We start from the raw sequence: 13,237 nt of genomic DNA, 5'->3' as shown, positions 1-13,237 counted from the left end.
AGCGTTGTTTAGTTTCCATGTGTATGTGGGCTTTTTGTTGTCTTTGTTGTTGTTAAAGATCAGCCATAGACCATGGTGATCTGAGAGGATGCATGGGAGTATTTCAATCTTCTTATATCGATGGAGGCTCGTTCTGTGTCCAATTATGTGGTCAATTTTTGAGAAGGTGCCATGGGGTGGTGAGAGGAAGGTGTATTCTTTTACTTTCGGATAGTATGTTCTGTATATATCTATTAATTCTAGTTGGTTCAAAGTCTCTGCTAGTTTTGCAGTGTCCTTGTTCAGTTTCTGTTTCCCTGATCTGTCCATTGGTGAGAGTGGGGTATTAAAGTCTCCCACTATTATTGTGTGGGGTGAAATGTATTTTTTGAGCTTTAGTAGGGTTTCTTTTATGAATGTGAGTGATTTTTTATTTGGAGCATATATGTTAAGGATTGAGAGTTCCTCCTGACAGATTTCCGCGGTAATGAGTAAAAAGTGTCCTTCCTTATCTTTTTTGATAACTTTTGGTTGGAAATTTACTTTATTCGATATTAGAATAGCCACTCCAGCTTGCTTCTTGGAGCTATTTGCTTGGAAGTTTTTTTTCCCATCCTTTTACTCTGAGATAGTGTCTGTCTTTGTCTCTGAGATGAGTTTCCTGTACGCAGCAAAAGGCTGGATTTTGTTTATGTATCCAGTCTGATAGTCTATGTCTCTTTATTGGGGAGTTGAGACCATTTATGTTAAAAGATATCAAGGAATAGTTGTTTCTGTTTCCTGCCATTATTGCTTTTTTGGGTTGAGTTATGTCTGTGTTTTTTTCTTCTTTTAGTTTTCTTGTTTAGGAGTTTTCTTGTTCTTACTAGGCTGTATTTTCCCTCATTGTATTGGGTTTTCCACCTATAATTCGTTGTAGTGCTGGGTTTGTGGTCAGATATTGTGTGAATTTTGATTTGTCTTGAAATATCTTCGTCTCTCCATCGATGGTGATTGATAGTTTTGCTGGGTATAGCAGCTTGTGCTGGCACTTGTGCTCTCTTAGGGTCTGCATGATGTCTGTCCAGGCTCTTCTAGGTTTCATAGTCTCTGTTGAGAAATCGGGTGTGAGTCTGACTGGTCTGCCTTTATATGTTACCTGACCTTTTTCCCTTACTGCTTTTAGTATTCTTTCTTTACTTTGGGCGCTTGATGTTTTTACTATTACGTGTCGGGAGGTATTTCTTTTCTGGTCCAACCTTTTTGGAGTTCTGAAGGCTTCTTTTATGCTCGTGGTCATCTCATTCTTGAGGGTAGGGAAATTTTCTTCTATGATTTTGTTGAAGATATTTACTGTGCCCCTTAGTTGATACTCTTCTTCCTCTTCTATTCATATTATCCTTATGTTCGGTCTTCTCATTGTGTCTTGGATTTCCTGGACATTTTGGGTTAGGAGCTTTTTGTTTTTTGCATCTACTCTGGCTGTTTTGTTTATGTTTGCAATGTTGTCTTTTGCCCCCGAGATTCTCTCTTCGATCTTTTGTAATCTTTTGGAAATGCTTGCTTCTGTGACTCCTGATTTTTTTTTTTGGTGTTCTGACTCTAGGGTTATCTCTTTTAGTGTTTTCTTTATTGTGGCAATCTCTGTTTTAATTTCCCTCTTCCATTCCTTTATTTCTTTGGTTCTGTATTCCTCTAGTTCTTTGAGTTCTTTGAGTGTTTTTCTTGTTTTTTCTTTAAAAGCTTCTGAATCTTTTTGCTTTTCCTCCCTTTCTTGTTTAAGTAACTCTATCAGCGTCTTGAGGCATGATTTCAGGTCTGTGTCTTCTTTTTCTGGAGTGTTTGGAGTTCCAATGTTTGCTGTTATGGAAGAGCTGGGCTCTGGTGTTGCTAGATTGTCTTGGTTCCCTTGGGATATATTCTTTCTCTTTCCTCTTGCCATTTTGTTGTCAGTGATATGTTCTCACCTATCCCTTGTATCTGCTCTGTGTCTATCATTCTCCACTGGTTAAGGTGTCAGATGGGTCGAGCCCTGTTTTATGCCTCAGAGTCGTTGGGTGTGAGCAGAAGTTCCAATGTTCTGTTTTTGTTTGCTGGATCGGGCAAGGCGGGGCAGGGCAAGTTAAGGTGTGCACTTTCCGTGTGCACCCTGAAGAGATCTCTCTGCTCCCCTGCAGTCTTGGTCTCCCACTCACCAGTTGCTCAGCCTCTATGAGCCGCCGTTCCGCCTGGCAGGTAGGCCAGGCTCTGCTCTGCGTCAGGAAGTCGCCTCCGGGTGGAAACAGAAATTCTAATTTTCTGTTCCCAATTGCAGTTGCTCAGCCTTTATGAGCTGCCGATCTGGGTGGCAGGTAGGCCAGGCTCTGCTCTGAGTCTGAAAGTCGCCTCCGGGTGGAAACAGAAGTTCTAATTTTCTGTTCCCAATTGCAGTTGCTCAGCCTCTATGAGCCGCAGATCCGGGTGGCAGGTAGTCCAGGCTCAGCTCTGCGTCTGAAAGTCGCCTTCTGGCGGAAACAGAAGTTCTAATTTTCTGTTCCCAATTGCAGTTGCTCAGCCTCTATGAACTGCCGTTCCTCCTGGCAGGTAGGCCAGGCCCCGCTCTGCATCCGGAAGTCGACTCCGGGTGGAAACAGAAGTTCTAATTTTCTGTTCCCAATCCCTGGATCAGGCAGGGCGGGGCAGGGCGAATTAAGGAGTGCACTTTCTGTGTGCACTCCACAGAGATCTCTCTGCTCCCCTGCAGTCTTGGTCTCCCACTCACCAGTTGCTCAGCCTCTATCAGGCTGTTGAATTTTGTGAAATGCTTTCTCAGCATCTAGTGAGATGACCATGTGGGTTTAATTTTTTTTTAAATTTGTTTGTATGGTGGATTACATTGATGGATTTCCATATATTAAACCATCCCTGCATCCCAGGGATGAGGCCTATTGATCATGGTGAATGATTGTTTTGATGTGTTCTTGGATTCAGTTTGCAAGGATTTTGTTGCGTATTTTTGCATCAATGTTCATAAGTGAGATTGGTCTGAAGTTCTTTTTCCTTGTAGGGTCTTTTTATGGTTTAGTGATGCAGGTTATTGCAGCCTCACAAAATGAGTTAGGTAGTGTTCCATCGGATTCTATTTTGTGTAATAGTTTGGAGAGTATTGGTATTATGTCAGCAACAAATGTCTGATAAAATTCTGTACTGAACTCATTTGGACCTGGGCTTTTTTTGGTTGGGAGGCTTTTGATGACTGCTTCTATTTCTTTAGGTGTTATGGGATTATTTAGATGGTTTACCTGGTCCTGGTTTAACTTTAATATCTTGTATCTGTCTAGGAATTCATCAATTTCCTCCAGATTTTCTTGCTTTTTTGAGAATAGGCTTTTGTAGTATGATCTGATGATTTCTTGAATTTCCTCAGTTTCAGTTGTTATGTCTCCACTTTCTGATTGTTAATTTGGATACTCTCTCTTTGCCCTCTAGTTAGTTTGGCTAAGGGTTTGTCAATCTTGTTAATTTTCTCAAAGTACCAGCTTTTGGTTTTGTTGATTCTGTGAATGGTTCTTTTTGTTTCTATTTTGTCTATTTCTGCCCTAAGTTTGATCATTTCTTGCCATCTACTCCTCCTGATCTTTTTGCTTCCTTTTGTTTTATAGCTTTCAGCTGTGCTATCAAGTTGATGGTGTATGCTTTCTCCAGTTTCTTTTTAGAAGCACTCATCCCTATGAGTTTTCCTCTCAGTACTGCTTTCTTTGCATCCCATAGGTTTGGGTATGTTGTGTTTTCGTTTTCATTGAATTCTAGAAAATCCTTAATTTCTTTGTTTCTTCTTTGACCCTGCTATTTAATGGAGCATTGTTTAGTTTCCATGTGTATATGTGGTTTTTGTTGTGTTTTCTTATTAAAGACGAGCCTTAGATTATGGTGATCTGAAAGCATGCATGGGAGTATTTCAATTTTCTTATATCTATTGAGGCTTGTTTTGTGACCAATTATGTGGTCAATTTTCAAGAAGGTGCCGTGAGGTGCTGAGAAGAAAGTGTATTCCTTTGTTTTAGTATGATATGTTCTGTAGATATCTATTAATTCCAGTTGGTTCATAACCTCTGCTAGTTTTTCAGTGTCATTGTTTAGTTTTTGTTTCCATGATCTGTTTATTGGTGGGAGTGAGGTATTGAGGTCTTTCACTATTATTGTGTGGGTCACAATGAATTTTTGGAGCTTTAGTAGGGTTTCCCTTATGAATATTGGTGCTTTGTATTTGGAGCATATATGTTAAGGATTGAGAGTTCCTCCTGACATTTTCCTTCTGTAATGAGTAAAAAGTGTCCTTCCTTATCTGTTTTGATAACTTCTGGTTAAAAATCTACTTTATTTGATATTAGAATGGCCACTCCAGCTTGTTTCTTGGGGCCATTTTCTTGGACCATTTTTCCCAAACTTTTACTCTGAGATAGTGTCTGTCTTTGTTTCTGAGATGTGTTTTCTGTATGCAGCAAAATGCTGGATCTTGTTAATGTATCCAGTCTGATAGCCTATATCTTTTTATTGGGGAATTGAGTCCATTTATGTTAACAGATATCAAGGAATAGTGGTTGCTGTTTCATGCTATTTTTGCTTTTGGAGGTTGAATTGTGCCTGTGTGTCTTTCTTCTTTTGGTTTTCTTGCTTAGGAGTTTTCATGTTTTTATTAGGATCTAGTTCCCCTCATTGTATTGGGTTTTCAACCTATAATTTGTTGTAGTGCTGAGTTTATGGTCAGATATTGTGTAAATTTAGTTTTTTCTTAGAATATCTTTCCAGCATGTGGTGTCACTTGAATTTTTGATTTTTGCCAATGATGGATATAAGATGGAATTAAATAAAGGTCCAAAAGTAAAAGTAAACCCATATACCGAAGAATACTAAACTTTTACAAAGATGCTGACATCATACAGTGGATCAGAGAAAGACTTGTCAACATTGATGTTGTTCTAACTGGATATCTACATGTAGAAGAATGCAAATAGATTTATATTTATCACCCAACAGAAAACACAAGTCCAGCTGGATCAAAGACTTCAACATAAAACCATGCACACGAAATGTAATAGAAAAGAAAGTGGAGAACTTCATTGAATTCACTCGCATAGGAGATACCATGTAAATTTATATTCCTTCCTTGGATTTTTATCACTGAGTGAATCACATCATTTCAGAGCTGGCTAGTAGTTTTGATAAACCAGTTTATTCACATGCCTACATGCTGCTTTCTTCCAACTTTTGGCCATTTGAATAACGTTTCTCTCATCCCTCTCCCTCTGTCTTTGAATCTGTCTTTGTCTCCTATACAGTTTGGATAAGTGTAAGAGGAAAACAAGTTAAATTTTGCCTTCCATTGAGGCCATTCCATGATCAGTATAGCAGAATTCCAGTTTCTCCATATTTTTGTCAGCATCTGATAGGCTGTATTCTGAATTTCAGCCATTAAAAAATATTTATTACATCTCATGATGCAGATTGTGAAATATTTTCTATGATAATTTATTATGAAATATCATCTTTTGTGAGATATATGTTAAGATTTTGACTTTCCTTATAATCAGATAATTTTTAAGCTATTGTTTTAAGTCTGTTTTGCATAAGAGTCCTTTATTAGGACATTACGTCTTTTAAAAATGTTTTCTCTGATATTATGGCTTGTGTTCTCATTCTTTGAATCTTTCTTAGGAGAAAGAATTTAAATATTAATAGTGTCTAGTTTATGAATCATTTTCGTAGATTATTTTTTGAATTGAATTACAGATTGTATGTAATTTCTATTAATACATTCATGACATTCCTCTTAGAATCTGAGACTCTATCTCCATAAATTATAAAGAAGTAAGAAGAAAGCAAAACACACTTGGAAGCCAAATTAGTCATGAGCAAAAACAACAAAGATGGAGTCATTATGTTCTCTAACTTCAATTTTGATTAAATTCATTACAAAAGTATAATTTAGTAAAAATCTCATATAAAAGTGAAAGTATAGAAATACAATTTTCAAAAAAAAGTAATGCAGAGCCAGAGAGATAATCCAGTGGCTAAAAGAACTCTTGCTCTTGTAGAGGACCAGACATTTGTTCCCAGTACCTACAGTGAGTGTGTCACAACTGCTTGTCACTATCACTTGAGAAATCTAAAACCTTCTGTTCTTCGCAGGCACTTACGCACAGGTGACATATGTACACACAGGCACAAGCATACACATACTCACACAGAGATGAATCTTCTAAAACAAAATAACATAATATTGGCATACTAAAAAAGGGTTTATCGAATCTTAGCTATTATCAGTGAGTAAAAGCACTTCCCATACAGGCTTCTTGATCTGAGTTTGAGCTCTAGAACCCATACAAAGACCTATACTGTACATGTAATAGTATAGATTGATCCTCAATGAACACTTATAGTAAGACCGGAGACAGGAGAATGACTAGAAGCGTACAGAGAGGACTGCCTAGCTAGACTAGATTATGCTGTGTAATAGAAACAAAAGAGACCTTACCTCAGCAAGGTAGAAGGTAAGAACTGACTCTTTAAAGTTTATCTTGAACACTACATATATGCTATGGCACATATGTAAATACAAATGCTATTATAAGTAAAGCTGCTGTGAACATAGTTGAGCATGTATCCTTGCTATATATTGAATCATCTTTTGTGTATATCCCTGGGAGTGGTATAGCTGGGTTTACATGTAGAACTATTGCCAGTTTTCTGAGGAACCACTAGACTGATTTCAAGAGTAATTGTACCAGTTTGCAATCCCACCAGCAGTGGCAGAGTTTCTGCTTTCTCTACATCCTTGCCAGCATCTCTTATCACTACAGTTTTTCATCTTAGAAATTCTGAATGGTGTGAGATGGAATCTCTAGGCTGAATGGGTTTGCAACCCCATAAGAAGAACAATAATATCAACCTACCAGACCCTCTAAAGATCCCAGGAAGTAAATCACCAACCAAAGAGTATACAGGGGGTTCCAATGGCTCCAGCTGAAAATGTAGCAGGCATCACGGGGAGGGAAGTGTCTTTAATAAATTTTATCATATAATATTAATATATACCTCATTTAACCTTAAAAAATACATTTTAGAAAAGGAGGAAGTTTTGGGGCCTATTTGAACAGATATCATTTGTTTTCTCCCTGCCTGTCTAGAGATAATTTTCATTTATGGATATGAAAAAATGTGTTATCTCAAACTTCTTGCATCTTTTATAAGCTCAGAGTCTGCAGAGAACTCTGTTGGCAGTGCCTTTATAGGTTAGTTGTTTGTCAAGCCGTAATCACTATTTTCTCAAGTTTTTCTTACAGGAATTGCCTATCAATCGTTTACTGTCGAGTTTAGAAAATTATCTATTGATTGTAGAAGATTTTTCTGGTCCAAAACTGTTCAGACGACTGTGATTTGGGAATGGGTGACAGTGAATGACATAAGGTAGTCTAGGTTAGAGCAATGGGAAAAATGGACTGTGTGGATTGCAAAGAAATCCAGGAAAGAGGGAGCGGTTTATTGAACAAATGAATGTTTGTGTTGATGGATACAAAATGTAGCTGTGTGTGTGTGTGTGTGTGTGTGTGTGTGTGTGTGTGTGTGTATGAGTGTGTGTGTGTGTGTGTGTGTGTGTGTGTGTGTGTGTGTGTGTGTTTTGAAGGAGACATTCATTGAGTGAGAATTTTCTTTAGATCTTCTCCTGAATTACTATGGTTATTTCACTCAAGCTTTTGAAAATTTAGTAAATTATGTATATTCAGGTGACTTTTATTTTGTGTTTTAGGATGATTTCAATTCTATATTTTATTGCTCATGTAACTGTTGCAGTTAAATTTTTAATATGTGGTTGTTAATGAGAACACGTGACATCTATCCAGGGAGCATAAGTGGAAACCCTACTGACTTATACCTGGTGTGGTTCTGTAGCTGTGCACGTAGCTGCCCACTTGGTGAATGCCCTGAAGTTTTCAGTGAACTACAGTGAAGATTTCCTTGAACTGAATGCAGCAAGATACCAGAATGAGGTGGGTTTTCTCTGCCTTTCCATTTCCTTTCACTTGTCATTAGGTAACTAATGAGGGTCTGTGAGTTCTACAGAAAATCTGTACCTTGCTGCTTCATTGAGTGCTTTTAAAATGCAGTTGTCAAGTTGAGTTTTATTTCCTTTCAATAGAAATTGCAGGTAATTACTATCCTATAGTTTCTCAGGCTGAAAATGGGAGTTTGCAGTGTCTATTTTTTATATCCTGCAATAATCAGAAGGTTGCCACTCATGTCTGCTTTCTGACTTCCAGCAGCTTTTGTCTAATTCCTCCCATTTAGTTGAGAGTGTCAACAGTGCCAATCTCAGAGAAAAAAAATACTTTAATAACTCATTTGCTGTGCTTGGGTGGTAAAGGGCACAGCTGTAGGTTGATTATTTGTCGATAGTAAATAATGAATTTATTTGTCTTAGAAAGTTAGTGCTTCTTTTTTTTTTTTTTTTTTTTTTTTAATGATTTCCTTATTTCCATGAGATAGATGACCTTGAGCTGAATTTACTATTGTGTGCTATCTAACTTAGGGACAATGTTCTTTCACATGATCTTTGAGATGAAATTACATGTGCTGAGCTAGAGTCAGATACTTGGCACATATTTAGCACTGGTTAAGTCTCTGTACTTTTAAATTGAATTTAGATAGTTATTTTTCAAGTTCATAGCTGCAATCAAGCTAAATTGCTCTCATTCTGACCTTTTCTGGTGAATGACAATGACTTAACCCGCAATTAAAATGTCCCCTCATCCTAGACTCCATTTTCTCTTCTACATTAGGGCTTTCATAGCTAACAATGCTCTAGTCATTGGGTTATCTACTTAAAATGAAACAATGATAAAACAACTTGTGAAACCAAATGACTTAGATCATTTTTGATGAATCTTGCCTCTAGTAGGTCTATAAACATCAATATGATGTGACTAGTCTGACTTGGCCCTGGTGTTTTGCTGTTTCTTAAAAGGATCACCAGATGATTATATATTCCACAAAACATTGAAGTTCACTGAAGAATCTAGCTTCTCAGCTCCTCTGTGACATCTCTCCACATGTTGTGATTTCAGACTGAGTTCTGTTTCTCACATCTCCATTTCTCCCTAGACTGTCCTTCAGCCTTTATGTCATACAAGCAGTGGTTGCTTGTTTATAGTCCTCATTCCAGTTTACTTTGAAGAGCATTTTATTTTATGCTCCTCTTTCTATAATAAATCATTCTTTAATACCTATAATAGGTGTTTTACTTTAATACTCTATTAGTTGTCTTGTTTTTAGTGTTGATAAATTACATTTTGAGCATTGAACACAATGTGTTTAAAAGATATCTCGGCTCACCAAAATCAGGGACTTAACAAGGCTGCCCACTCTCCCCCTACCTATTCAACATAATACTGGAAGTCCTGGCCAGAGCAATTAGACAGCAAAAGGAAATCAAATGGATACATATTGGAAAGGAAGAAGTAAAAATATCACTATTTGCAGATGATATGATAGTATAAGTATGTGACCCCAAAATTCCACCAGAGAACTTCTACAGCTGATAAACAAGTTCAGCATACTGGCTGGATATAAAATTAACTCAAACAAAGCAGTAGCTTTCCTATATTCAAAGGACAAACATGTGGAGAAAGAAATTAGGGAAAAGATACCCTTCACAATAGTCACAAATCTATGAAATACCTTGGTGTGACTCTAACTAAGCAAGTGAAGGATCTGTATGACAAAACTTCAAAACTCTGAAGAAGGAAATCGACGAAGATCTCAGAAAATGGAAAGATATCCCAGGCTCATGGATTGGAAGGATCAACATTGTAAAAATGGCCATCTTATCAAAAGTAATCTACAGATTCAATGCAATCCCTATCAAAATTCCAAATCAGTTCTTTATAGAGTTGGGAAGAGCAATTTGCAAATTCATCTGGAATAACAAAAACGTAGAATATCAAAATCCTCTCTCAACAATAAGAAAACTTCTGCGGGAATCTCCATCCCTGATCTCAAGCTATGTTACAAGGCAATTGTGTAAAAAACCACATGGTACTGGTACACAGATAGGCAGGTAGATCAATGGAACAGAATCGAAGATCCAGAAATGAAATCTGACAAATATGGTCACTTGATTTTTGAGAAAGGAGCTAAAAACATTCAATAGCAAAAGGGCAGCCTCTTCAACAAATGGTGTTGGTTCAACTGGCAGTCAGCATGCAGAAGAATTAATAATAAAACCTTTCTTATCTCCTTGTACAAAGCTCAAGTACAAGTGGATAAAAGATGTCCACATTAAACCAGGTACACTGAAACTATTAGAAGAGAAGGTAGGGAAAACACATCATAAATTATTAACAGAACACCAGTGGTATGTGCTCTCAGATCAAGGATCGAGAAATGGGACTTAATGAGATTGTGATGTTTCTGTAAGGCTAAGGACATTTTCAAGAAAACAAAATGGCAGCCAACAGAGTGGTATCACATCAGATAGAGGTATAATATCTGATATATACAAAGAACTGAAGAAGTTAGACACCAGAGAATCAAACAACCCTATTAAAAAATTTGATACAGAGCTAAACAAAGAATTCTCAATTGAGGAATATCGAATGGCTGAGAAGCATCTAAGGAAATGCTCAACATCCCTAGTCATCAGGGAAATGCAAATCAGAACAAGCCTGAGATTCTACCTCATTCAAGTCAGAATGGCTAAGATCAAAAACTCAGGTGACCACAGATACTGGTGAGGATGCAGAGAAAAAGGAACTCTCCTCTACTGTTGATGCGGTTGTAAACTGGTACAACCACTCTGTAAATCTGTCTGGTGGTTTCTCAGAAAATTAGACATAGTCCTAGCTTAAGATCCAGTTATTTTACTTCTGGGCATATACCCCAAAGATGCTCCAACATACAATAAGGACACATCCTCCACAATGGTCATAGCATCCCTATTCATAATAGCCTATAGCTGGAAAAGACCCAGATGTTTTTCAGTAGATGATTGGATACAAAAATTGTGGTACATTTACACAATGGAGTACTATGCAGCTACAAGAAACAATGACTTTATGAAATTCCTAGTAAAGTGGATCTATCTAGAGAATATCATCATGAGAGATGTAACCCAAACATAAAAGAACAGACATAATGTGAAGTCAGTTGTAATTGGACACTAGCCCCAGAAAGCTCTGAATACCTAAGAAACAACTCACAGATCAAATGAATTTCAACAAAAGGAAGGCCAAAAAGTGGAAGCCTCAGTTTTTCTTAGAAAAAAAAAAAAAGCAACAATAAGTGTATAGCATCCACTCAGAGTGTGGTATACCTACACCCTAAATTATTAATAGCTCAAAAGTTTAGAAGATAGCCCTGTGGCAAGTTTTTGTATTTAAAAACCATTATGCTTAATCTATTTGTGTAAGGAGCGGCTCTGCCGCCCTGCCAAAATGGCGCTGACATCCAGCTTGGTTAGAAATAAACCTGACTGCGCATGTACATAACCGCTTCTGGCGCCAAACATGCCCACATGGCATTATGCTAATAAGGTGATCCCTGCTCTGCCAATCCCCGGAGGACAAGTCACGTAACCTCAGTTCGAGAAGGATAAAAGGAGGGTGCTCTCGGCACTCAGGGTCCTCATATCAGTATCAAGGTGTTCCTGAATAAAGGCTGTTGAGAAGAATCCGGAGAGTCGTGTCTTTCTTGCGGGTCGAGCTGGGCGCCACATATTTGCACCAAGGAAACATTGACTCTGTTTACTTTTTTCCCATGTAGTCTCCCATGCTTATGGTAACTAGTAAGATTTCCATGTATACCATCAAACCTTTAAAAAATAAAGTACTGACAAAAATATAATCATAATTTTATGTCAAAATGCTTTTAAAAATATGTACATGTACATTTTTTAAAATAAAGTTGTAAGAAAAAAGCTATCTCTGTTGTCAAGACAGGATAATGATAAATTTATAATGTTACAATATGCTGAGCAACATGAGACACATATATATTACATATATTTTATATACTATATATTTAACATTGAATTATAGCGTAAAGTATTGTATCTCAAAATTGTTGAATAAATATTACCATTACAGCCAGACTGTAATCATATCAATAAACAGGCCTTCTAACTTAGCCAATGTTGTTTTTTTTCTGTGTTGGAAAGATTTCTCTAAGTTTTGCTTTTTATAATGCAAAAATTTCCTGAGACTTAATTAATTGGCCTGACACTCACCCTGAATAAATGGTTCCATGATTGCTAATACATGCCAATGTCCCTGACAAACTTCTTGCTTAAGTTCATGTTATTAGCATTTTATTTTCCAGTCAAATGCTTTATTCTTTTATTTTTCTCAGGATCCAAGGAAGCTCCTCTTCACAACTGGTAAGTTTTTATTTATTGTTTTTCAAGAATGAATGAAACAAAGATTTTTGAAAATAAGCATAGTCAAATTACACATCATTGATACATAATAAATTACAACATTGTATAATTGATATTAATAGTTTTGTTAGGTTTGATCCTGTAATGCCAACTGAGGCAAGAAAACCAACAGTTTGAGTCTTGGATGAACAACGGAAAACAATAACTGGCAACATTGGTTCGCTCTATAGTTTTTGGCAAGTTTTTTAAATGTAAACTGCCCCATGAAGTCCTGCTTTGAGCTATGGCTACAGCCAATATTGTGGCAGGTAATATAGTGCTCGCAAAGTTGCAATATTGGACTATTGGTGTTAATGTAATTGTAGTAATTGAGTCATTTTAAAGTGATACGAGAGACATGATTTTAAAACACATGAATGTGAAAGTTACTAAAATCAGTTATATTTTGGGTTGCATTATTTTTACACTTACATTTAATTGTTCCATTTTAAGAATTTTCATTTGCAATGTCAGTCTAGATTGTTCTGTTGTAAGTACATATTTTTACAACCCAAAAATTAATCCTAATGCTGGAGAAAATGACACTGTGAGGATGCTTTCATCATGTATGTTAACTAGGAGGCTGATTGGGACATCAAGACAATCTGTGATAAATAATTAGCAGTGGTTAACTAGTAAGAATCTAACATGCCAAGTGACTGGGGCATCTTCCCCTATTATATGTATTGCCTTTCTTTTGCACTAGTTTTAGGAAGAAAGTTAATACAATTTACATCTCCTTCTCTGTTTTAGTGTCATAAAGTGTTTCTGTTTTGATAACAAAAATATTATATTTATCTTGTTATAGTATTTCACAGTTTTTTCTTCAGG

At 36.8% G+C, this 13,237-nt stretch overlaps 1 protein-coding gene across 2 annotated transcripts in view; it reads left to right on the top strand.

Annotated features, from left to right (window-relative positions):
* Positions 1-13,237, top strand: part of NOX4 (NADPH oxidase 4) — a gene marked incomplete at its 5' end in the record, with an annotated part of 161,523 nt that overhangs the window by 41,855 nt on the left and 106,431 nt on the right. For both annotated transcript variants that reach the window (XM_080912451.1, XM_080912450.1), the window contains 2 exons: positions 7,888-7,985; positions 12,340-12,367. In XM_080912451.1, the coding sequence (XP_080768577.1) occupies positions 7,888-7,985; positions 12,340-12,367 (126 nt within the window). The remainder of the gene's footprint in view (positions 1-7,887; positions 7,986-12,339; positions 12,368-13,237) is intronic.

The sequence above is a fragment of the Micromys minutus genome, assembly GCF_963924665.1.
Source record: "Micromys minutus genome assembly, chromosome: 2".
Classification (NCBI taxonomy): domain Eukaryota; kingdom Metazoa; phylum Chordata; class Mammalia; order Rodentia; family Muridae; genus Micromys; species Micromys minutus.
The sequence above is the reverse complement of the archived record's forward strand: the minus strand, read 5'-3'. Positions and strand labels throughout refer to the sequence as shown.